At 35.0% G+C, this 27,164-nt stretch overlaps 1 protein-coding gene across 4 annotated transcripts; it reads left to right on the top strand.

Annotated features, from left to right (window-relative positions):
- Positions 1-31: 31 nt before the first annotated feature.
- Positions 32-27,138, top strand: LOC110835424 (putative Na(+)/H(+) antiporter nhx-9). 4 transcript variants are annotated; one of them, XM_087350474.1, is made up of 19 exons: positions 32-2,476; positions 5,931-6,256; positions 7,168-7,213; positions 7,625-7,666; positions 8,792-8,896; positions 9,958-10,039; positions 10,818-10,845; positions 11,506-11,697; positions 12,157-12,339; positions 13,111-13,192; positions 14,211-14,306; positions 14,933-15,054; positions 16,628-16,830; positions 18,104-18,193; positions 18,436-18,501; positions 20,458-20,558; positions 22,130-22,385; positions 22,824-23,016; positions 23,873-27,138. In XM_087350474.1, the coding sequence occupies exons 2-19, from the start codon at positions 5,935-5,937 to the stop codon at positions 24,169-24,171; spliced, it is 2,508 nt and encodes an 835-aa protein (XP_087206600.1). In that variant the 5' UTR covers positions 32-2,476; positions 5,931-5,934; the 3' UTR covers positions 24,172-27,138. The 4 variants fall into 4 exon arrangements, with proteins under 4 accessions (XP_087206600.1, XP_087206599.1, XP_087206598.1 ...); XM_087350473.1 differs by having other exon boundaries at positions 32-3,901; XM_087350472.1 differs by having other exon boundaries at positions 32-5,400.
- Positions 27,139-27,164: the final 26 nt, after the last annotated feature.

The following is a 27,164-nucleotide window of genomic DNA, read 5'->3' as shown; positions in this document are numbered from 1 at the left end:
CAGTTGTCAGTTTGCCGTTGTGTAGCTGTAGAACATTGTGAAATTCTGAGGGTATAAAAAAGAAGTCAGTGCTTGGTCTGAATCTGAAAGCAACTGCAACCTGTAACCTGTCTGATATTTGAATCATCTACCTCCTGTATGCAAATCTATGGCTTTACCGCTACAACAGCCTGCATGGTGTCAAGATACGAATTAATGAATCAGAGAGGTGGTGGCAGGTGAGGAAGTGACTTTAGCAGTTGACAAGGGAGGAAATGATATTTTTAAATGCTTCGTACTGAGTGTTGATGTCGTATTTATGTGAATACTGAACTGTGGTCATGTATGACATAATACTTAGATCAAGGAACACTGATGTGGTGCAAACAATGTATTTAGTTATGTGTACCTATGCCTGGGATCACAAAAATGAATGCAAAATGTGGGAAAACCTTAGATCAGTATAGTGTTATGAAATGAACCTTACCATTGTATTCCTAACACCTTGCAGAATTTCAGTTGTAGGACCTTTCAGAACCTGGGGGTTCAGGGGTATGCTCATTGACTTATGTGCAGAAGATGATTGTCCAGATCTGGTATGGATTTTTCTGCATGGTTTGCGATTTTTCTCTTCTCTATCAAAGTGATTTGTATCCAAACAAGCTGTAGGCCCTCTTTGCCTGCCATTGTCATGCATCATGCACTTCTTTGGGGTAGAGGGGTTAAATTTCCCCCACCTAAGAAATGGACTTCATGATTGAATAGATTAGGAAGGTAAGCTGTAAGAAGTGGAAGAAAGAAAATCTAGGTTAACTGATGTCTGGCAGGCCACCATGGTGGTCTGCTGTTTGACTTTGACAGACAACCAGGTTCAATTCTGACCACTGCCAGTAAGAAAAATATAAAAGAAAGTTTGTGAGTCTGGCATCCAATAACCTGAGGATGAGAATAATGCATTTTTGAAATGCATATGTTAAATATAGGTCAAGCTAATTGGCAGCATCCAATGAAATGGCATCATTATTTTACAAACCTTTAGAAAATAAGGAATGGAATTGTGCATTTGAATGATTTTAAAAAGGTGACTTGTTGGATAGAAACAGATGTTTAAAGTGCAGAATTATTAGAATTAACCAAGCATTCACTTCTTAGTCTCATTGTTGAGGCAAGCCTAATTGTTGATTCATGGAACATGATAAGCTGATAGTTACTATGTTCAGAAGAGCCAATATTTGGACATTTAATAATAAGAAGTGACTCAAAGAATCTACCAATTTTAAGATGTACTGAGAAATTGAGCTGATATATATCAGACTAAGTAACTTTGTGCTAGGTAATAAATTTAACTCTATATGCAGCAGTTTTTTGGGGGGGTCCTATGTACAGTCAAATGTCTTACCAGCCCTGTTTTAATAAAATTGTTATAAGGAAATTGAAAATCTTGTATGTAAATTGGCCATAGGTATTTTTTATGTTGATTCTTCTTTATTCTTCCAAACAGTTTTATTTTTGGCATGCATTTTTATAAACTTCTCCACTTATCACATCTAAGTACCAGGACCTTTATTTGTAGAAGCAAACTTTTGTAATGGAGCATTTGTATATGCATGGAAGCTGGTCACACCCTAAGATGGGGACATATATTGAGTGTGTTTGAGGAGAATGTTTGGCCCTAAGAGAGAGGAAATAACAGGATTTAGAAAATTACATAATGAGCATTATAATGTGTACTTGTCACCAAATATTATTAAGATGATCAAGTCAGAAAGCTTGAGACAGGTGAGGAATGCATTCAAAAATTTGACAAAACCTGAAGAGAAGAGAGTACTTGGGAGGCTGGGCATAGATTGGAAGACAATATTAAAATGGATTTTAAAGAAATTGGGTATTAGGATGCAGAATGGTGCGACTGTCATAGAAAACAGTAACGAACCTTTATGTTAAATGTGGAGTTTTTGAGCAGGTAAGAGACTATAAGCTTCTCAAAAAGGACTCTATTTCACGGGATTAAATCAGGCAGTAAGGAGCTCTACCAGTCTACACGGCACCACAGCCCAGAAGACAGCCATCTTTGGACTCACTACTTTGAAAACCTCAAATCCTACCATTTACTAAGACTTTTGTATGTTTTTAGTATTTGAAGAAATTTTCATTGTTATGCTGACTTCTTTGTGTAATCTACTTTCTGTTGACATTGCTTATCTTTTAGCATGTAAGATAAATTCGATGATAAGGTTTAATAATTGCCACCAGTTTTAATTTTTGTTACAGTTGATTGATTAGATTATGAGGTGCAGGGCACTTCTCATTTAAAGCACATGTATGAATCATGCACAGAAGTGAATAACATTAAGTTCAAGATGACTATGATAAACTGAAAGGCTGATGTGACTTGTTCAGTTTTGCTTTTACAGGTTTCTTGTACTAAGAGTTTCTACCTGTGAGTGATGACAATTTGTGGTGTGTTTTGTTAATATTTGCCTGTACATTTGTACTGGTAAGTTTTTACTCAACTTATAAACCTGTTAAACTGATTATTTGTGTTAAACATCTGAGAAAAGGCAAGAAAATGTATGAAAGACATGTGGAATGGTATATTTTGTTTTTTTATATAATTTTGCTTTAATGAAAGTTTTAAGGACACACTTCAGCATTATCTAAAATGTGTTTCCAAAACAATATATTTTTAGTGTAACAGATAACTCCCCTACATTGTGACCAGCATCTGATTCACATCAAGTCTCCCATTTCTTACCTTACACACTACAGAATACCACGGTCCACATCCCACCCTTTCATATACTCTACAGGTCATCACAGATTATTTTACAAATGCATGCAGCATTTTAGCCCGCACTTTTTATTTTTATAATAATTCAGTATGCATCACATATCTGAAGTATCCTACACTAATAAAGTAATAATAGATTTTTTCACATATGTTAATAATTTTATTTTTATTGTAACGGTGTCTGACGTGTAAAAATGGATCAATTTTTCAACTCCAGCTGTTACCAACACCTGTAACATTGCATAAAAATAATTCTTTGCATGTAGGTCTGTGGATGGAAATCTGAATTTGCCAAAACATGTAGCCTCAAGGTTATGTAAGTTTTGGAATAATAAAATAATTGGTTTATTTCAGTACACATTGGAATACTTCAGTATGAAATCCATGAAAAACATTTTGTGTAAGTGCTGCTAAAATGTCATTAGCATCTCTTGGATTCCTAATTACTGTCAGCTCTGCATTAACATATTACTCATCCTGAAGTTGTTTTCAGCTCATAAGTCATGCAGTTTGTGACCAATAAACATTTTTGAAGTATTCATCTTTCCCTTGCCAATCAGAGGAGTCATTGTTGCAGGTTCTTTTATACCTATTACGATCAGTTTTGCCTTATGCTTAAAAATTGGTTTTCATTACATATACAGGTAGCCCTCGATTTGCGCCGATTCAGAATAACGCCGATTTTGAAACCAGCAAGTCAAAAATAAAAAAAAATAAAATTTTACTATTATTTATAACGTGTTACAATCTCGTACTGATTCTTATACTAAATCGTAATTCTCACATCGCTAATTTTAAATAAAAATTATAAATACAGTCATCTCTGCAATTACGTATGTTTCGTTAACGCGAATTTGCTCCAATGAGATCGATGAATCGGTAAAAGCTGTTTGTGAAATGCAAACTTTTGCATATGCGCGTTTGCTCATACGCAATTTCATTCCCGGCGCTTTAAACTTTCAAAGGACTAATTTGATCTCTGCAGAGGTACCGGGTTTACTTTTACTACGCGATTTTCTATAGGCTGGCGTCTTATATGAATGCAACTATCTCATAACAGCAGAGATGACTGTAAACATCGATCACATGAAAGAATCGCAATCAATCGCGGGGACCAACGAATTGCCGATTGTAAGTGTATAAAATATATTTTTTTAAATTCCCTTTATTTTATTTACGTTATTTCAGAGCTTTAAATGTAATGCCATTATATTACTCGTCAATGTTTGGGTGCCAGGAACGCATGTTATTGACTTCCCATTGATTTACATTATAAAAGAGTTTCAATTTACGTTGGTTCGTCCAGGAACGCATCCCCGGCGTAAATCGAGGGCTACCTGGCAATTCAGTATATCACATTTCAATATAGTTTATATTGGGGAGACTGTAAATGCATACAGAATTTTGGTGGGCAAACTTCTTGGGATACTGAGAAGGTGATAGGATGATGATAACAAGATCAATGTTATGGAAATTGGATATGACAATGAAAGGTGCATATTACTAGTTTAGATTTTAATTACATGCCACATTTGGAGTCTGTTTTTAAAGTTGTTGAGAGAATTTAAGTTTGGCCAGTATCTGTTCAATTTCTGGTCACTTATGAAGCTCAAACAGTTTTACCAAATTTCTCAAAACATTTGCTACATAAAATTGTTACATGGTATAAATATGGATCTGACTGAGAGTCTATCCCTTTATTTGAAGAAGTGTCAGTATGATGAATATTAAATGATGTACCCATGTCACACTGCCATTATAATTAAGTAACATTTTAGTTGACTTTCTAATCTTGCTTTTCTTGTTTACTGTGATGCCGCCACATATTTGTTGATATATGTTGAGCTTATATTTAACTTATTTATCACCATAAAAACGTATGTGACAACATATAAAATTGACATGTCACATTTTCTCTACAGTCTCATTATTTCTTATTTGACATTTTCCTTAAGGAAGATGTTCACTATTTCTCTGATCACAGTCAACAAATTCATGGTAGAGAATCTTTTTTGAAAATTTTATGTTTAACTGATCAAGAAATTTGGTAATTTTATAAACCTGAAATCATCACAGTGTTCACAAATTCTGACCATAGGAGAGTATCCTTAGGCAGATGAATACAGTTCACACCTTAACATAGTGTTCTCAGAACCATTTTAATAATATCCTCCTATCTATGCCTAGGTCTGCCAGGTAATTTCCTCCCTTTATGTTTTTATTTGTTCATACATTTCTCAATATTATTAATGTTCCAATCACTTTGTCAGATCAGAATTTATTTTAGGTCCAGTTCTGGCCAGTATACTATATTTTCATACATTACGTATTCAATTTTAACACGTGTAACACATCAGTGAACTCTGTCACTTTGTAATTTAGTAACTTTACTTTGATCACATTATTAGTAACTGGCTCCACTTTGCTTCACTGTCTTTTCATGTGACCGACCATTCTTTATTTGTGTTTCTATCTGTCTGTGGTTACCTACCACAAATTGACCTTGGAGATGCATAGTGGGGCTCAATTAGTGAACAGTGTGTAGGCAAGTAAGGTCACAGTGCAACTGTCAGTTTCTATACAGCAGCACAACTGTAAACTGTTCAGGCAATGGAGAGCAGAAGTAACATGTAAGATAGAGTACATTATCACACAAACTAGACTATGTATCGCATTTCTAAGTAATTCTTGACAGAATGTGATGTTTGTGTGTGTTTGTATATATATATATATGCTCATATTTATGTTATAAAATAGCTTAAATATTATATAACATTGCAATAAGCCATAATATAAATATTATATAATCATAACATGCAGTTCATATAATAGAACAGACCATAATATAATACAATGCAGTATGACATAATGTTAAACAATATAAAACAGCATTGTATGGTAATGCATAATAAGTGAAGCAATGTTTAATAATATATTATAGACCCAGATATAAGTATAACTGCAGAGAGTGAATTATTTTGGTTGTTTAACATGTAAAATTAATTACAGCTGTAGTTGTGAGAAACATTAAATTGCATGTAGCTTGAATTTACTACTTCCTCTTTGTTTTTTAAAAAAAGAAATGAAGTTCCTGAGTGTTTGGCTTACAGCTTTCTTTATCAGACAGACTTAATATATGGAATTGACTAATCATTTTCAGGATAATGGCTTCTGGAGCATGGATCTCAGTTGTCACTCTGCTGGTAACATACTTTGTCTGCTTATCAGAAACTCGCATAGAAAATAACACTTCTGTAAGCAACTGGAACACCTTCAATATAACACCAATTACTCGCAATAATGGCACCAATACAACATTAGGTGAATTGCCTCACTGGCTGTCACTGGATGATGTATTGGCAAACAGTTCAAGTGATCTTGAAACAGAACATCACGGCATTCATGTAGCTAGCTGGCGATGGGATGAGATTGGAGTATTTATTACGTTTGCTGTTTTCATTGTGGTTTCTGGCCTTGCAAAAGTTGGTAAGTTTTTTACATAATTTAGAGTAGCGTTGTGTACATGTTTGTATTTCCCATAACTTTTTGAACTTTGTTTAAAATGTGTGCCATAGGAGACCACTTGGTCTTTGAATTCTTACATTCCATTCACTCCACAACACCAGCATGGTTATCATGTGAACTTCAGGGGAGGGAGCAGTATTAATTTCATATAGTATACTGGAGATTTAATTTCATATAGTATACTGGAGATACTTGGAACGACCCGTTCTTCAAGTGCCTGAGCACTGTGGGTCCCAACTTTTTGTTGGCTCGATCTATAGACATTCAGTAGGACTGCTTGGACGAGGGATCAGCCCGTCACAAGGCCTCTACCTGTACACAGGACAGCACAACACAGAAAAACGCTGACAAACATCCATGGCTTGAGTGGGATTTCAACCCATGGTCCCAGCGACCAAGCAGCACAAGGCCCACGCCTCAGATTGTGCGGCCACTGCGGACCCCTCATATATTATAAGACCCTTTAAATGTTGTGGTAACCTTACCAGCTGGTTTATCCCCAGTATGGAGAGTCACCTGTCCTCACTGGAGAGAAATGTGGGTGGTTCCATGGTCAATCTGGATATGTTAAAAAAAGTCTGTGCCAGAAATAAAAACCTTCAGTGACCCAGTTGCTGGCCAGGATATCCTAGAAACAAATGCATTGATGTGAATACTTCTTGTTACTTGGATTGTATATATTTACTGCAGAATTAAAAAGTAATTTTCTTATGTTAGCATGAATTTTGGTTTTATCTTTTGAACTGTTGCATCCTGAACATGAAGGCAGCAGATTTCTCTGAAACTCTAATATACAACCATAACACCACATGGCATAACAACCCAGAACTTGGTACTTGTAGTTTGTTACAATAAAATTTATTCCTTTTCAGCATTCCATCATGCAGGCAGTGTTTCAGAACACATTCCAGAGTCTTGGTAAGTAACTGTAAAGTTCTTTTTGTGTAAATAATGAACATAAAAATATTTTCTGCAAGGACTTTGAGAACATAGAAAAATGTTTACTATGAGGAGCTTAATAATTTGTACTCTTCATCATATATTATTAAGGTCATAACATGAAGGAGGGTGAAGTGGGCAGGAAATAACATGAATGGAAGAAACAACTTGAAGACTATTGCATAGATCAGAGAATAATGTTAATGACTCTTTGAGAAATTGAGTGGGAGGATTTGGATTAGATTTATGTGGCTCAGGTTAGGAACATGTGGTGGGCTGTTGTCAACACAGTAATGAACCTTTGCATTCCTAGTGACTAGTAACTTCTCTAGAATATTAAAAAATGTCACAATTCTCAACTTTAATACATTGATTATTCACTTTTTTCAGCCTCATGATAATTGTTGGTGTTACAGTTGGAGGAATTATCTAGTAAGTAATTTCAAACACCATTTTATTTTCTAAGTTAATCATTTGATCAGTTTATTTGTATTTATATGATATGATATTGTTTGTATTTGAAAGGTTATAACCATGCATTTGTTTTTTGTTGTATAAAAGGGCATAGAGCAAGTAAAGAAACAAATTAAAACCAGGGTTTATATTTTTAGCTGATGACACTGTATTATGGTAGTCTGCATCTTCAGGAAGTATGAATTGAAGGCAAGCTTAGTCCTGACTCTACTGTAGGATTGTAGATAGCACTTATGTTCTGAGTGGTGGTTTTAGAAGTTTGCGTAAACCAATTGGAACCATTGTTTCGAAATAGACCCTGTGACCCTGAAAAGTATAACCACTATGGTTTATAATAAAAGTGAAAAAGTGTGGCCCATGGTTAAAGTGGCCTATAATAAATTTAAACTGGCCCATGGTAATGATCAGATATTATTAATAATTCTGATTTTTATCAATCCTCACTTTTAATGCATACTATAGAGAATGTTTTGTAATCACAAAAAGAAAATAATTTCACATAAATATGATTTTTCAATATATTTTACTATTTTCATTTAGTGAACCCATAACTGAACAGGAAAGCTGAATGGAGCCCATTTCAGATTCTGCAACTTAACATGAAAACACAAATCAGAGTTCAAGATTTTGTGTAGAAATTAATTATTAATAGTTGTTTGTTTGTTTGTTTGTTTATTTTTGTTTATTTTATTTTTTTTGCATACGTATAAAATATGTTCAGTTGGTGCAAATAGTTGTTAGCTATTTAATAATTTTTCTTGAAAGTCTGTCTGGTTTAGAGTCATATAAAAATAGCCCAACTCCTTAAATATGCCATACATTAAAAATTCCTCAGACAATGGGCTGTGTCTAACATAGTGTCAGTATAATTAAATATTTAATACAGATTTTTAGTTATGATCTTGGTTGTGACACCATGTAGTCATGTAAGTGTTTATCACGGTTTTAGAAGAGTGTGATAAATATGACAACAGTGTAACAACCCAAAAGCTGACATTCTGAACTTTTACTGCTCTGATAACCTCAGATCTCATGTAATAAAAATTTACAGTGATTCACATAAGAAATGTTTGTTCCTTGCAGTAGTTGTGGTGTTTCACCTCCAGGAGAGAGACATATCAATGGTGGAGACCACATCACATTTCCGACTTTCACGCCACGCCTCTTCTTCTTAATACTTCTACCACCGTAGGTACATGAGAATCTGCGTGTAAGCATCAGTAGTTATTTTCATATCTGTGTGCAAGATTTCAAAAAATTAATTGTAGTTCCTAGGGTATGTCTCACATTCTTAAGTAACTATTTACACTTCAGTCAATCAAAATTCATACTTGTATCTCTTCTATATACTATGCAATACAACTCTGTACACAGAATATGATAATAATTCTAACTGCACAATGATATGTGTTCAGAAAAAAATTTGACTACCTATTGATGAAGACTTCAAACTCTTATATTAAAATAATAATATATAATAACTGAGCTACCCTGGCTCCTTAAAGCATAGCTATTACTGATATTTTATGTGAATCAAAGACATACAACTCCCATTCAGATAAAAAATTCAATCTTCTCATGGTTGCATTGCTCAGTAGTTTTCTCTGTTTTAATGTCTTTTGTGATTTGTTTGCGTTAATTGAGCAGGAACCATGTCTGTATGACTACTCAGTAAATTTTGTTTTGGAAATAATTTCTAAGGAAATGAAGGAATCTGGTGTGTATTTTCTAATTAAAACCTAAGCAAATACAAAATAGGCCTACTAAGATGACATAAATATAATAATACAGTATGACTTGTGGTATTTAAGACCCATCAGCATTTAAGTTACATCAAGCTTAATTTTGTGTGGAAGAATGGATACATCCAGCATTTTCTCTCCTCATTTTCTCTTTTCTTATGCCACATCAGTCGCCATCACAGTACAACAAAACATTATTATTTGAAGTTCCAGAAATTAATTGCACACAACTTAAAATTACCATTACATTTTAAGTGGACAAACATTCCCACTTGTGATGTTATAAGGAACTAATCAATCACAAGTTTCTTTGGTTTGTGCATGCCAGTTTAGCAGCTGGTTTCTTGCTTAGAATGGACTGCATTTTCTCAAAGTTTCAGTTGTGTTGCAGTATATTCCCTTAGTATGCACTTACCTTATATTGCAGTATGTCTTGTAGTCGAGAATGTATGATAACTGTGATGTTAAGGACAAAAGTGATTTTAATTACATGGGATATTGTTTCAGGGTGGTGCTTGAGTCAGCTTATTCTTTATACAACAGAGCATTTAGCTACAATGTCAGCACTATTATGTTGTATGCAGTAGTGGTGAGTGTCTGTATTTGTTTAGTGTGTAGAATTTGTAATAGCTTGTATGTTTTCTTCATTCAAATTTAAGGGATTATTTTTAGTTTGTATGAAATATGTGCAGTGAGGTGGAATAGCTCAGTCATTAAACTGATTGGCTACCACTAGATGATTGAATTCAATTTCTACAAAAACACAGATATTTCTCTCTTCCACCACTGTACTCAAACCATCTCTGGACCTACACTTTGGATACCAGGTTTTCTTTTCCCAGTGACTAAGCAGCTGGAGTATGTAGGTGGCTACTCATCTATATGCATTACCAAGATTTAGAATATGTGGATGATTACTTCACACTCCTTGTATGTCTCCATGGCATGGTGCTTAGACACAGGTGCAACTTTACCATGTATATTTATGGTCAGAAGTCCTTTTTCATGAATTTGACACATTGCTGTCATGTATCGAATCTCACACCTTCTACTATTTAAATGCCCTTTTTTGGTCAAATAGTTGTCATTGAAATAAGGATTCAGGAGTTCATAGAGACTTTTGTGAAAATGAAATAATGTTAATCTTGAAGTTTTAAAAGCTGTCTAATGCATTATTCATCATTTAAGGACCCTTTTGGCTAAACACTTTCTGTTTCTTAGGCTTTTTTGGGTTTCCTCAATTCTGCTTGAAGCAGACCAGGACTTCCTCTTCTCCTCTTATTTATGAGTCATAATTTTCTCTAATCTCACATCAAAACACATTTTTACAATTAACATAATAGAATATTTTCTTTTGTTCTTTTCAGGGAACATTATTCAATACATTCACAATAGGTAAGTAACACTGCTGGTATTGGTATTGTAGATTGTTGATATCTCTTCTTTTGTGCTGTAGGCATATTCTGATGTACATATTCATTGGTTCTAAGGGTACATGCTGGACATTCAGGGACATTACAGAGGTTGCCTTTAATAAGTATAACCAACTTCAATATAAAGTATCTTCCATGCTCAGTTGCTTGTAATTTACTTAATCACAAATGGCCTGCATTTATGAAACCGTGAAGGTTCATCACCATGTATATAAAAGATCATCCATCTACAGTGAGCTCATTCTTGTTTACTCATTCACAACCCATTTTTTAAACATCCATTTTAATATTATACATCCTTCTACCTCTTGGTGTCCTGTTCGTGGACTCAGTACTTTTCTGTCTGTCTAACTAATATTGTTAAGACTATTGATAGCTATACATAAACTGTTGGAATGTAAGCCAAGAGGAAAGAGAAGAGTAGTAAGACTAAAGGAACAGTGGAAGGACCGGTCTAAACCTGGAGTTGGAACAGGCTGAATGGCCTGTGATGATAATCATCTACTTGTGGCTTTGTCTATTTATGCTACAAGTACTGCACATCTCATCTTGATGCAGTCTAACATACCCATAAGAATACCATGTGGTACAACCAACCCATAAGATGCAGTAAAATTTACAGGCCCACTTCTGTTCCTGCTGTGGCAGTTTGGGCTGATGGGGCCCATGCTGGAACACCTCTCTGTAATGGAGTGCTTCGTGTTTGCTGCACTCATTTCAGCTGTGGATCCAGTGGCAGTTCTTGCTATCTTCCAGGAAGTTGGAGTCAATGAGGATCTATACTACCTTCTGTTTGGAGAGTCTCTGTTCAATGGTAAGAACCAAATGAACTACTGACTTCACAGCTGAATGACTTGTGTAACTGTCTGACTTACTTTCTAATGAACTGGCTACACTGAGTGGCAGATTGGTTAGGTGATTGACTTATCAACTAACTGACTAAGTGACTGATAAATCGTATGACTAACTGACAAAATGTTGCAACTGTCTGAATGATAACCAAATGACCAAGTATGAAAATAATTTACTACCTGACTGACAAACATGAAAATGATGCGGAATTTTAAAGTTATGTCCGACAACTTTAATATTGTGGGAATCTGCGCTAGTGAGAATTATGCACAGAAATGCATAACTTGTTGAATTATTATTAATTTATAACTTAGATTGTCCTCTAAATAAATTTAACAATTTCAAGACATTTTAGATTATTGAATTTGTTTTCACTTATGCTGTATTTATGCCTCTGTAACTGTTAATTTTATGTGTACAGATGCTGTGACAATTGTCCTCTACAATACAATGGTAACCTTCTGTGAAATGCCCGTAATTTCAGGCGGGCAGTATGGGTTGTCAGTACTTGCTTTCTTTACTGTAAGTTTTGGAGGAATAACTGTTGGTGCCATGTTTGGCCTTCTCACTGCCCTCATCACAAAGACTACCCAGGAATGCCGAGGTATGTATCTGTTACTTCGTTATGCAGCCCCCCCCCCCCCCCCCTTGAAATAAAGCCACATTTGGCAGCATATGTATACAGAAATTGGTGCTTTATACCAAATAATTTAAATTTCTGTAGTGTAAAATATACATAAAAGATGGCAGAAGTTGGTGGTGTTTTATTTTCACTCTGCTATGAAGAAGAGCAGAATTTGTTTAACCCTTTCATTGCGCATTTTTTCTCGCTACTTTCCTCAGATAATGCAATTTTAATGTAGAAATATTTAAAAATTGTTCAATATTTCTTTTTCCAAATGTAATATAACAACATTTCTATACAACTTCAAATGCTTCAACTAAGTGACAGCACCATGCAGACTGATGAACGTGCATTTTCAGAGCTGAGTGATTGAAGTCAGATGGCACAGCAAAAGGGAAAGATTATTCTTATGTGGATTAAAATTATCACACTAAAAAGAAATAGATGCTTGTTCAACTTCAGTCAAATGTCAAATGAATATTGCAGCAATAGGGTTAATCTTGACCAGCAAATTTTTATGTTGTGGTGCCTGTAACCATACTTTAGGCCAGGCACAAATCCTTGTGCTGTGCCCATTAGAGGATTACAAGGCTCAGAGGGGAATAGAACTAGATCAGGATCATAGCATTCTGATTATAGTATCAGATAGTCAATAAGTTGGCTATTGAATGTTTGTTTTACCTTTTTTAAATGTCTATTACTGGAAGTTCTTATTTCCCAATGTGATTCTCTGTTAAATTATGTTTGCAGTTGTTGAACCCTTGGCAGTTCTAGGAGTTGCGTACCTGTCTTATTTGTCAGCTGAACTGTTTCATTTCTCAGGCATTATCAGGTATGTGTCTAACAGTAATAAGCAACCACCTAGTGTCTAGAAAGATAAAATTAAATTCTGTCTGGATTATGCATTTCTTCCAGCTATACATGCTGAACTATAAAGCATAAGAAACAAAATTATTTTAATTTAGCTGTCACATAAACACTTCATTGCCTGTTATAAAGTTTTCTCTCACAACATATTTTGGTCTAAATTGGTCATTATCAGGTGATTAACATATAAAGTAATTGCTGTTTCAGTAATATGCAGGTGGGACCCTTCTTTCATTTACAAAATTGTATAGAACTAGATTGTACAACTTTCTTTGGCAGTATATTATTATCATTAATAATTAATACAAGTATTAAAATTCTAGAATTGTTTTATTTTTCCAAGTACCTTCCATAATTATTAGAGATTTAATTATTTTATTTCAGGGAAATAAAAATTGTTATTTAATTACTGTAATGGTGTTTATTAACGATTTGTGTAATGTCATTAAATTTTCGAATTATCTGCTTTTTGCGGATTACATAAAAAAAATTTGGGCCATAAAATCTTCTCATGATTGCTCTTTACTTCAAAAGGACATTGACTCCTTATGTAGCTGGTGCACATCCAACCACATGAAGCTTGATGTTAGTAAAATCAACGTTATTTCATTTTCGAGTACCAGCTCTGTGGATCCTGTATTAATCGTACGGATACTGTTAAAAATTTGGGAATCATCCTTGATTCTAAACTTCATTTTCACCACCATGTTGACTTTGTATCTTCTTATGCCTTGAAGTTATTGGGTCTTATTCATGCTATAACTTTTTCCTTTTCAACTTTGGACAGTCTTTATATGTTATATTTTAGTCTAGTAAAATCTAAGCTTGAATATGCCTCAGTTGCATGGAATTCTTTAACTTCTGCTGACACATGTAAGCTTGGATGCAGTGAGCTCCATATAACCCATCCTAGAAACATGCTAAGGCAGTCTTTACTGATGAGTTTTAATTATTATATACTGATGTCACTTATCTCATTACAGTATCATAATATGTGGTCTTGTGCAAGCACACTATGCTCTGAAGAACATATCGCAGAAATCGTACACCACTGTGAAGTACTTCACGAAAATGCTGAGGTAAAATAACAGTGTCTCTAACTAATAGCATAAATTTATAACAATGTGTCTGTGGTTAACTACTTCAATCTAGTGAACAAGATCATTAAAATATTGTGCATCTTCTGCTTCTGTACATTATTTTCGTAGTGATAACAAAAATTTTCTGAGATTTTAGGTTCTCATGGCAGCAAGTATGAAAATGACTGTCTTCTGGGTTGTTGCACTGTGTAGTGCGGTATAAATTTACCAACATTTCAGAGGAGTTTACTGCTTCCATCTTCATACATGTTGCTGAGAGAACCTAAAACCTCACAGCACTCTGTATTAATATTATACTCTTAGCTATACCTAAATATCCTAAGTTATCTCTTCTCTTCAAGTTTTATAACTAAAATGTTATATGTATTAATATTTATCTTTCCCATGCAAACTATATAATATGCCCCTCTCATTGGCATTCTTAGAGGTGCAATATATGAACATTACTATCAATAAGGTCTATAAAATTACAAAGAATTTATTTTGAAAGTATCTACTTTGAGAAGAGATACAATTTATTACTCCTTTGTTGAGTGTAGTCATAGTTGACTTCAGAAGTTCTTGTCTCTACATGTAAGGTATATAAAACAATGTTTTTATTGCAGCTCGACAAGTGACGCCATTATCTTCTTGTTCCTCGGCATGGTGCTTGTCAGTGACAAGCATGTGTGGTACACCGGATTTGTGCTCTGGACACTGATCCTGTGTCTTGTCTGTCGATTTGCAGGTTTGTTCTTCTATAAAAATATGGATAGAAGCCATAAAATTTACTTATTATAAATGCAAATTTTGCTGGTTGAAGATATGATGTAACACATCAGGTTTCTTTCAGATTTTGCTATGGTGCATTAAGAACTAAGAATAGACTGTTGTTTTGTGGGCTGTTACTTCAGTGGTGTCACTTGTAGAATGTCATATTTTGCAGTAATGGCTTCCCATACTGGTGTGTAATGCAGTTACATATATTTTAAAAGATGAGAGTGAAAGCAATTTATAATGCATAAAATATGAGGTTCTCAGGTAATGAATATGAAGATGGCTGTCTTCTGGGATGTCTCACCATCACTCTGATGATGGAGGTAGTAAGATCCTCTGAATTGTCAGTCAGAATCTTACAGACTACATGGTGAAAATCTCAGGAAACAGCTATCTTCAATTTACAGTTTACTCATTCAGATGAATGTTTAAGTAAACTTTATTAATAATGTATTTTGTTTTAAAGTTATCAAAGCCCTGCATACTAAATGTAAAGCTCATTTGTACTTTCCTGGTTCTCTTTGTTAGCACACATGGTCACAATGTTAGTTTGTCTGTATTATTGTGGTGGAAGAAAGTATGGGTTGATCGAAAATGACTAGTGCTGCTTCGGTAAAGCACAAGTGGACAAGAGCATAGACTTATTATTCCACTGTATGTCACAATGCTCTTGCCTTAATGCAATTTTCTATTCTTAAAGTCAAACAGACCGTAGTAAGTGATTTTTTAACGATTTAAACAGAAGTTTTAGATATGGTGTTTCGTTTAAATAAACTACGTATAACCACTGCCACCTATGTCTTTTCCAGTTTAGCGTATATATTTTTTATTTAATTCAGTCATGAGTAATCTATGTACTTGATAAAACGTTAACATCATCTATAAATTTTACCAACACAGTGGGTCAACTTATGACAAAGTCTTTTCCATTCTTATGTGTCGTACCATAAACATTCCCCTAGTATATATCCACTGTTTTCCCAATGATCATTTATTCAACATCAACTTTCAAAGGAATCTGTTGCTGTTTATGGGTAAAACATACCACTATACCTTAATTTGACTAGTGTTTTTGTAGTGTTTTTAATTTTTTATATTGTCTAATTCTCTGATTTTCATTGTTGTCCCTTGATGTGTAACATAATATAAACATGTACTTCTGTTATAGTGTTATATGGCATGTGTACAAAGACACCAAAGTCTGTTACTCACTTTACTGCCATACATAATGTTAAAAGATGCTAGATGCAAGAAGTGTTGAACTGTAGGTATTCTGTATGGCTGTATAATCAATTAACATACATATATAAATTACAAACATAAGAAATCTGCTCCTAAGCATCAGACAGATTGGATCATTTCAGGCCCAGCAGAATCTCCTACACTGGCGCAGTCAATTCACTGGGAGAAAAAAGATTAATGCACAAAAAATATAAAATCATGAGTGATGAATAGTTACAGATTTGGAAGAATGAGGTTGTAGCCTGTCTTGTGGTACTATTTTGTTGCTGCAGTTAATTTGAGCTGTGCTGTAATGTGTACAGGAGTGTTTCTGCTAACTTGGCTGACAAATAGGCTACGTGTAAAGAAGATTAACATACAGGAGCAGTTCATCATGGCATATGGAGGTTTACGTGGTGCTATAGCTTTCTCAATGGTAGAGATGCTGGATGCAGACATAGTGGGGTCACGTGCTATGTTTGTCACTACAACCCTTATTGTCATCATCTTCACTGTCTTCATCCAGGTAATATATTTGGCTTGAACACATTTTCTACCTGTCTTTAAATCATTTATTATTTTTCCTTAATATTAGGATTTTGAATGACCCAGGTTATCTTAATCTGTATACTGTCTTACTATGGATTGGATGGGGTCCTATCCTTGGCAGTGGCAAGGGATTTTTCTTCTAGTCACTGTGTCCAGACCACCTATTGGGCCCACCCAGTCTCCTATCCAGTGGGTATCAGGGTTCTTTCCCCAGGGTTAAAGCATGGCTGAGGTGTGACGCTGATCACTCCCCATCTAGTGCCAAAGTCAGGAATAAGTACTGCCTCTTCCCCCAAGTGCTATGACAGTGTGTAGTGGAACAGCTTTAGTTTTTATTAGGTTTGTAAGTATATTAATCTAAAAGGTTAATACACAGTGAAATCCATGTTCAGTTTATAGACATTCTCAAACTTCGTCTTTTTAATGTCTATGTAAATGGGTCTTATGGAAGTTGGGTTGGAGGGTATGAAATGGATTCATCTGGCTCAAGATGGAGATTGGTGGTAAGAGGCTCTTTTAAACATGGTAATGAACCTTTGGATTCTATAAAAGGCAGGGAATTTCTTGACTAGCTGAGCATACTGTTAGTTTCTTAGGAAGCATTGTGCTCCATGGAGTTATTTTTATTAATGTCAGTACAAGGCTTCATTTCAGGAACATAGGCAGTATATCAAATTATATCACAAGATAACAACAAACACATGTTATTGTCACAAACACCTCTTGCTTCTGTAGGCAGATTTAAACACAACTGACATAGCAGGTAGACTGTTCAAAATTAACATGCTTCACATTTGCAACATAGCAGTGTTTTAATTATGTAACCTTGTTAGTTATGGTGTTATTGGTGTTTCCTTTAAAGAAGCACAGGCAAATTCTGAATTATTTCTCAAGTGTGTTTCCCTGCAAGATGAATTCCAGTATCTCATATGGTAGGAGGAAGGTTAGTAGAGGAAAGTTACAAATTTACATACACTCTGAACTGCTGTAGTGTCATTTCTCACATTCACAAAGTTTTGAAGGGAAAGTCATATGGATCTAACCATTTTTTAATTCGAGACATTTTGCACATAAATCTAGCACCTTGCCCTTAAATCATTAGGCTTTTTAAAGTACCTTTTTTTTTACTGCCATGCATTTTTAAGATACTTGTTATCTATGTATGTAAGAATTTTGTTGACAGTATGTGTTGCATGCCTTTTCACTGAACTTGTAGGATGTTTTTAAATGTTTATCTTGGCTTATTGCAGGGAAGCACCATCAAGCCCCTGGTGACTTTGTTGAACATTACAAGATCCAAGTCAGAAAAGGAGACATTGAATAATGAAATAAATGATAATGTAAGTTTCACTCGTTTACATATGAATCATAACAAAATGTTGATCATGGAAAGGGTTACTCAAATTGATGTCTTAGGTTCATCTAAATATGCTAGTTTGGTGCGCATAGTTCCAAGGTAGTGTGCCTGCCTCTATTATATAGCAAGTTATGAAGTTGGAGAGCAGCTTTCTGAATGTGATGTTTTCCAGGAACATAACCCTCATACTTGTATCATTATGTGGTATGCTATTTTATTTTCCAGGTGATCAGCACAATGATGGCTGGCATCGAAGAAATTACGGGAGTTAGGGGAGACTTTTATATTAGGGTAGGTTCATTTTCATTATTATCAGAATCATTTATGGTAACTCTTCTGACCTAATGCCAAGCCTGACTTCTGATAAATTGAAAGGTGGAACAGCTACTACATGGCTTTCTCTCATTTTTTCTTCTTCTGCTGACATTGTTTTCACGAAGTGAGTTGGATAGAGAGTCTCCAAATATCTCTGCCATCCCACACTGTTTTGTCTTCTACTTGAGTTTATTAGCTGGAATAGCTGAGTCAATAAAGTGACTAGCTACTGGCTGGAAGGCTGAGGGTTTAATTCTCAGCAGGGGACTGGATTTTCCATGTTAAGTGGGTCACTTATCACTACAGCATGGCCCATTCTCAGGTTTTGGATGGAGAACGCCTCCATATATGGAGGGTGGCCATGAATAAATTGAATTAGCAATTGGAGACAGCTTTCAAGGGGTCATTCTTCAATGTGGGGATTGGTCAGGGGACTAACAACTTCTCACTGTAGAAACTAAAAAGCACAACACAAACGATGGTGGCTGAGTTTTGGATGTTTCTGCACATCTACTGTAATGTGCCCTCACGAGCCAGTCAGCTTCAGTCACTTATTGTATGCTGACTAGGGCAGTGGTAGTATTTACACATTAATATTATGTTTATGTGAAGCAGATTGTTGCTGTTAAGCAATAGATATACAATTGATATATGAACACATGGAAGGTGAATGTTGCAGGTGTCCAGCTGTACACAGCCAGGACATAGAGATTGGAAAAAAGTATTCAGTTATTTCAAATATGAAGCAGACACTGGCATTCCAGTCTGCAAGATTACCAAAGTGCAAGAACATAATACTGAAGGATGCGATATGAGCATTGGAAGTTTACAAAGAATTATTAGCATAGGCAGTGTTACAATTTGTATCTCTCTCGCTCTATCTGAGTGCTATCCACCTTCATGCCTTGCACTATAGTATGTTACAAAATGTTGCACAGGTGGATGGGAGTTCAATATTAAAATGGACATTGGGTGGGAGGATGTGAACTGGATTCATCTGATTTCAGATAGGGACTGACCATAGGTTTTTGTCAGTATGGTAATGAAACTTCCAGTACAATAAAGCTTAGAATTTTTAACTAGCAGAATGACTCTGCCTCATGGAGTTAGTTTGTTAAATGGTTAGGAATGGATTTTTTATTTTATCATCACTATATCCAGACTATCTGGGACACATCCATTCTTCTATTTAATAGATACTAGGAACTCTTTATACCCATTTATAAAGTAGTCAGTGCATGAAGTTGATGATTTACTTCGATCTAGTACCAAGGTCTCAATTAAATGCTTGGAAATTTTTAACATATGAGAAAGTCAAAACGGGATGAGGTTCATTTAATTTAGTGACTGTTAGTAGGATTTGAGATTCTCATGGCGGTGAGTTATGAAGATGGCTGTCTTCTGGGTCATGTGGTCTCGTAGAAGTTTATTAACATTTCATTGCAGCCTCCATCTACAGGGTGATTATCACTACAACCCAGAAGACAGCCATGTTAGTGACTGTTATCTTTTCAACAAGCAAATGTGGAAAAGGAGTTTATTTTAATCCTGTTTTTGTTCATATTTTAGTGGGATGTTTTGTCAAAATTTAGAAGAGCTTGACTGTTTTCATCTTCAAGGTGAACTGACTGGGGAAATTCTGTGTCCTGTGTGTCCAACAAGGAAGTAGATTAGAACTTAGTTTTTTTTAAGGGACAGTGTTATTTGAAGGGAGTTAGTGGGATGGTGAAATCACCTTTAACAAGGTCATTTTATCTGAATGAATAATGTCTAATGGGTTAATATCTTCATGGTCTTCAGTTGTATGTTCACACTAAGCATTGGTGAAATTAAAAGACAGAGAATTCTTAAAGGTTCATGCAGAGTTGTAAAGGATTTTACATGACTGAAGAACTGTGTACCAAGAAACATTTTCACACTTTTTTTTTACAGAGAAAATTTGAACAGTTTGATGATGCAGTCTTGAAGAAAATTTTCCTATGTGTTGGTCCAGAACATGATCTGACAAGGTTATATGAGAAGTTGTGTTTAACGTAAGTAAACATATTTAGTAGGATTTGAGATTTTCACAGTGGTGAGTCTGAAGATGGCTATCTTCTGGGTTGTTGCGCTGTGTAGTCTGGTAGAAGTTTACTGACATTTCAGAGGTCCTTGCTGCCTCATCATCATTGCCCTGATGATAGGGGCTGCAGGGACCAATCTGGCTAGGAAGGCCCTACCAGTAGCTATGCTACTGCCAGCATAGCTCTTGGGATCACTGAGGTACTCAAGCCCCACCACCACAACAAGGTGCAGGTACCATTAAGTGGTTACTTGGTTAAATTGCTTTAATTTTGATATTATGTAATAAGACTACCTCAGTATAAGGTTATCTCAAATATAAGATAACCACCATTTTCAGAAACCATGGAGAAGGAATATAAGTTGGAGATTTGAAACTTCTTTAATTTTAAAATACAAAAATTAGTGTTCCATAGGAAAGAAAAGCAAATAACAAACTGATATAATATTTTGGAAATTATATGATGTTTTACTGTTAATTCAGTGATTTGGATTGCCACAACATCTCATTCTTACAACCTTCCCTAACAAACTTGCTTTTCAGATCAGAGTCCCTCTTGAGAAGCTGATAATTTGTCATTTGATCAAAAAAATGTTCTCCATAAAACCCAAATGATCATAATTATGCCCACAAGAGCCCTCCACTGGTCCCTATCCTGAGTGAGTTTAATCCAATCCACACTCTCACACCCTATTTATTTGTGATCCATCTTAATACATCCTCCCATCTGCATCTGGTTTCTTTCTTTTATGATTAAAATTTTGTATGCATTTGTTATGCTTGCTGTGTATGCTCTGAATTTTTTAGTGATCATTGCTTTGATCATCTGTAGCACTGAAAGTGCAGCATTTCTTGAAAGCTCTGAATTGATTTTGACAAACTGGAGTTTTTTATTATAGGTTATTACTCTGTATTGTCTTGTAGGTAGTTAGGTAATTACCAGTGTTTCAGAACCTGTTACTTCCATATTCTTCTCCTGAAGATGGATGTAATTCATTCCTTCAAAAAGTTGGTAAACAGGTACAAGACTACACAGCATAATAATTGCATTTACAACTAACTTATGTGTGTGTCTATAAAGATGGTCCAATATATGGAAGCCAATATAATCATTTCTTTGTATTTAAGTGATTTTGTTCACAACTTGTAACATCATGGGCATGCTTAGATGGACATTTCACACAGAAATTAATACAAGGTGAAGGGGGCAGGAGTTGAGTCAAGTATGAATTTACCAGCTTAGTTTTTAAAGAAGAAGCATTACCTTATAGTTAGGCCATATCAGTAATTTGATTTGTTACAAAATACTGTGTACAGTATTTGCCTCATTATAACGTGCACCTGAATTTTAAATATTTGTAAAAATTATGATGTTTGTTTCAACATAGAGTAAACATGTCAATGTTTTTTTCTTTTTTTATCTTTTAGTGTAAAACAGAATTGAAATATAATATATGGTAATTGTTTTCGAGGTAGGTAGAGAAACATTAAATGTACGTTATAATTAGGCAAATATGATACCTTCTATATTGTGTTGTACAGAGAACATTTTGCACATCTTTACGGACCTGCCACACTGATAGAAGACAAGACAACTCTGATTCTTCATAGTCAAGAGACTGAGGACTTACCACCACCTCTTCTCAAACGTGCACTCAGTACCAGGTCATCATATCGAAAATCAAACATGTTCCCTGGTGTGGAGCTTCGAGACAAACTAAAGTCACACCTTGAATGTGACAGGAAAAAGGCTACTGGCACTTTACGCAGGGCATTCAGCACTAATGCATATCACAAGGTGACAATTTGGCATGTTTATTTGTGATCTGTTCTGTGTTTTAGCATCTTTATTTTGTGAAGTGACAATTTGATAAATGCAACCAACTAATTGGTTTTGCTACCAAATTTTAAGCTACAGGCTATTTTAGGATGCTTTTTTAACTGTTAAGATTATGTAGAATCAAATGAGCTATGAAAGAATGATATTAATGATAAATAAAAGATAGGTGTGAAAGGTGTCACAGTTTTATTTGAAGGTTTCATATACCATTTGCCTGGGAGACTAAGGTAAACCATGAAAAACCCCAGTGATGTTTTGAACCGTCTCTTGAATTGAAAACTAACGCATTATTACAATGCCAAACCACTGCATACCAACTGTTCTAGGAAGTAATAATTGAAAATATGTGGAATGGAGACCAGAACATGAAAGATGAAGCCAATCTGTTTCTTGCAGTTCCACCAACGTTATAATCCGAATCTGATTGATGACCATTGTCAAGAGATCAGAGATCAGTTAAAGCTGCGCCATCTGAAGGCTCGTCGCATTACCAGCATGGTAGCTCAGAACAGGAAACTGTCTATAGATTCAGTACCATCCATGCCAGTGCCTGAAGAATTTTCGCAACCAAGGAGAAAGATTGAATTTGGTTTGTAAATCCTTAACATGATGCATTTTATTTCAACATAAAATTCACTGATGAAGAAATGAAGTTCAACACCAGTAAACGCTTTTGCTTCCTAAATGCCTTGGTTTCATAAATAAGTTTGAAAACTTCTTTAATTTAATTTAATTTAATTTATTAGTTTACATAATATTCTTACATTCACCCCAAGTTAACTAATTTCATCTTCTTCACTCTGTTACATATGAAAGTAGCGTGACATCACTACCAAGTTGGTACAGTTTGAAAACCAAAGATATATCTTGTTATATCTCATGGGAAAAAAAATTGTATTTATTCTTGTCCTTTGCTAGCACAGTTCCAGTCAAGGGTTAGCACACCTTCATATTCAGGATGTCCTGTTTTCAAATCTTAGCCTGGAAACTGTATATCCTGAATAAGCCCTTTTCACTTCATTATTTACTGATCATTTCATTATTCAATGCTATATTATTTTATCTGTTGGCATTGTCATTAAACGAACCATAAGTAAATAAATAGCCCTCTACCTCTCTTCCTTGTACCTCATCGACTACTCCTGCTCTTTGTTTCCTTATTTGCCCACTTCTTCCTTTATCTCATTCTTGGTCTTTTTCTCTGCTTCTCCTTTTTTTTATGATTGTTCTTCTTCACCAGCTGTTGATACACTTCCTATGGCTCCTCTTCTTCTCTCTTTCCTTCTGATTGTTTTTATTCTAATCATTTCCTCATTTTTCACTTGTCTTGATCGTACATTTGTTCTTGTAGCCCACGCATAATTCTAGTGTCTTTAAGAATAACATGAAGCCTATTGTTGGTCAATTGACATAATATTACCTTGTATGTTGTCTCTTCCCTGCAGAACTTGAGGGCCTGTTTCCTCAAGAACAGGAAGGTATTGATACCATCCTCGATCGAACAGAACAGCGTATTGTGAGGCAGCGCTCAATATCTTCAGTTACCAGTTTGAAGAAAGTAGATACTCCAGCTACGATGACCAGTTGTGAACCCACAGAGAATCTTCAGTATGGTGGGGACACACAACATGGCAGACAGTCATTATTTCATCGTCAGCCATCTCTGAGAGAACCAACTCTTCACAATATAGCAGAATCTGACGATGTATTCCTTGATGAAAGTTTGATAGAGTCACCTGTTTGATAACAACACAGTGTATTAAGAGTTCATTTCAGATTCTAAAGGATTAAAGTTCTTTCTTCAGAATCCTGCTAGTAAGCTTTGTGTGTCTGTCCGTGCTTTGTTCAGTTATGGAAATCAGTATTATAGACATTAATTTACCAATTGTCATGAAACTTGGTATGAACATCATGCTAATGCAAACCTTCTCAGCTTTATAATTCTCAACTGTTTGTCAACAACTATACTAACATGGTGGTTTTGCCAATTTGTAAGGTTGAAATGGTACTGATCCCATTCATGTTTTTCTAGAAGTTTTGTATGCCAGTCGGTTTTTATTGTGCTACTTTGTTGCTATATTGTCTTTAGTTTGGGAATTGATACCTGCCAAAAAAATAGCAGAAATAAATATATATAAAACTATATATCAGCAACAAAGTCATTACATTAATGTTAGCTGTATATGTGTATGTACACTCTCTCTCTCTCTCTGAAAATGTTTCAGAATTTGTGTGATTGTAATTTTGAGACTTGCAAGGAATGCAGGAAGTCCGAAGCGTTAAAGGCTAATGCTATCTTTCCTCCTTCCTCCTTCACCCCATAAGTCTCAAGATTACAGTCTTACACTGTAGAACAGCATTTAAAAACATGAATGAGGATCACATACAATTTGGAGAATAATACATTCTATAAATACTTTTTTATTTAGTTTAAGAACTATTATTATTGTGTCTACATTCCAGATCACTAAAGACCAGGATGTATAGAATATAATTTCACAAGTTGTTTCTTGTGGATGTAAATTGTAGTCTTGTACTTGAAGTCAGAACATAAATTACAAGTGTTTAAAAACAATGTGTTCAGGAAGATGTTGAGGTATGAGTAGAATTAAGTGATTATACAGTTTAGAATATTATTTAAAAGAAATCTTGTTTCTATACAGGTCAACTCATGTTGTTAGTACAGATAAATCTAAGAGTCTACAACAGGTTGGGCAAGTAATTAGAATGTGTGATATAAGGAAGGAATACAAAATTTTGATGGGGAACTTCTTGGAAGACAGAGTAAAGATGGTAGGGTAAAATGCTGGTAAACATCAGTGAAATGGGTTGGGAGATGGCTAGAACTGGCTCAGGATCATATCCAATGACAGGCTTTGGTACTAGTGATGTTAAGCCTTCAGATTCTGCTAATTAGTTATGTAGTTGGTAGCAAGTCACTAAGTATAACTTGACACATTAAATTTGTGTAAACAATCTGCCAAGAGAATGAGCAATAATACAGTTAACAAAATCTGATCCTTATGAACTCTGAGTGTGCCACACCAATTGCATGTTTTTGTAGTAATACATGTGAATGTTCCTATCTGGGTGATCCCACTGTGTTGTGACTGGCTAGTTTTCTATCACTTCAGAGAGATTAGCAGAGTACTTCTTCAGTATGAAGCTTCTGACAGCAGATTATGTAATTATAGTACAGGAACAAGGGGCAGTAGAAACTAAGTTTTTGATTCCTGTCCTAAATATAGTCATTTCCGCCATTCGGATACATTAGAACTAGGTGGTCCGGAGGTAAGGTGCTCCTTTTGTGCAAAAGTTCTTGAGTTTGAGACTCCCTCACATCTTACAGAGTGTAAGTTTGTAAATACGAGGAATGCTAGACCCTGATCCTGGTTTCTGGCCTATATTAAGATGTAGGTTCCTTCTGCCTGACATCTACTATTAGGTGTCACCGCCTCGTAATGAACACGTTCGCCATTACCAAGGTAGGCAGAGACCAGGATTGTTGAGTAGACTATATCTGTAGGCATTATTCATAAATGTTTGTTCTTATATTCCTTTATTTCCTGTGAAATTTATAATTATGGTGATGCTATTGAAACACTGTTCTTTGTATTTAGAAGGTCCCAAGTTTAAATCCCAGATAAGTGACTAGCTGTCCTGACTGAGGTTTTTACAGTTTTCCTCACTCCCTCAAATAAATGCCAGGGTATTACAGTAAACTGATAATTTAACAGATTTAGGATTTAACAGGCACAGTCTATTATTGCCAAATTTTTTCTTGTTGTGAGGCATTAGTGGGCAAAGTCTATTAAAAGTGAAATTCTTTCTTTACGTTGTACTGTTTTAATGAACCTTGTATTCTTGTAGGAGTCCAGTTCATATTACTAATCTCTGTAATTTTGTTTCTGATTGAAATTATGGTCTGAGGATGCATTACTGGCATTGTAAAAACAACTGCAGTTTAACAAACAATCAGCATTATCAGAAACCATTTTCCCCTATCACTCCGTTAAATTTCAGCTTTACTGTACTTAAATTAGGCCAAAGCTGCTTCCTTCATAGCCTTTCTAATTCATTATACTATCATGTGATGATATATAGTCTGAGCTGCTGAAAGTGTCATCAAATAAACCACAAATAAATAATTAGGAACTGTTCTTTCCATGAAGGTGAAAGGGTCAGGTTGTAGTCTTGTCACTGATTACCAACATCTCAGGGGAATGTACAGTTTCATCTTCTTCCTTGTACATGGAGGCAGTGTCACAACACAGAAGATCACAATCTGAACTCTGATATTTATGAGAACCACACGTTTTTATACAGTAATGGGGTTAGTTCACAGAAATTATGGTTTCAATAGTGAAGTTTAATAGGACTTCATTATTATACATAGGCAGACATTTGATAAATTGAAGGGTCAAAATGTGTCATGTTTTTAAAGATTGGTTTTAGTGTCATGCATTTCAGTCCCATTACATAATTAAATAGAAGTAAAGGATATGGTTTATGGTATAAAACAATTTTCTGCAGAGGAAGATTAATTTAGTGTCTTATCTGCACCTTCCAATAATCAAATTTGGACCATCCATTCATTGTCTGGTATGTACTTACTATGCCTATTATTATTATTACTACTATTTAATTGAATGGTGTGTGCATGTGGATATTTCAATAAAGAATGATTGCCATTATGATTGATTATAGCAGATGTCAATGTGGAAGTTTTTTATTCAT

This window comes from Zootermopsis nevadensis, unplaced genomic scaffold (assembly GCF_977971745.1).
Source record: "Zootermopsis nevadensis isolate Lab colony 2312 unplaced genomic scaffold, Znev_1.0 Znev_ptg000017l, whole genome shotgun sequence".
Lineage (NCBI taxonomy): Eukaryota > Metazoa > Arthropoda > Insecta > Blattodea > Termopsidae > Zootermopsis > Zootermopsis nevadensis.
This window is presented reverse-complemented; position numbering and strand designations above follow the sequence as displayed.

What these genes read in the sequence shown, in the direction of transcription:
- LOC110835424 (XM_087350472.1), top strand. Translation starts at nt 5,381, where the DNA reads ATGGAGAGCAGAAGTAACAT. An exon ending in GGGGAGACTTTTATATTAGG is followed by an intron (nt 18,502 to 20,457) that starts GTAGGTTCATTT and finishes TTTTTTTTACAG; the next exon opens with AGAAAATTTGAACAGTTTGA. An exon ending in GCACTAATGCATATCACAAG is followed by an intron (nt 22,386 to 22,823) that starts GTGACAATTTGG and finishes TGTTTCTTGCAG; the next exon opens with TTCCACCAACGTTATAATCC.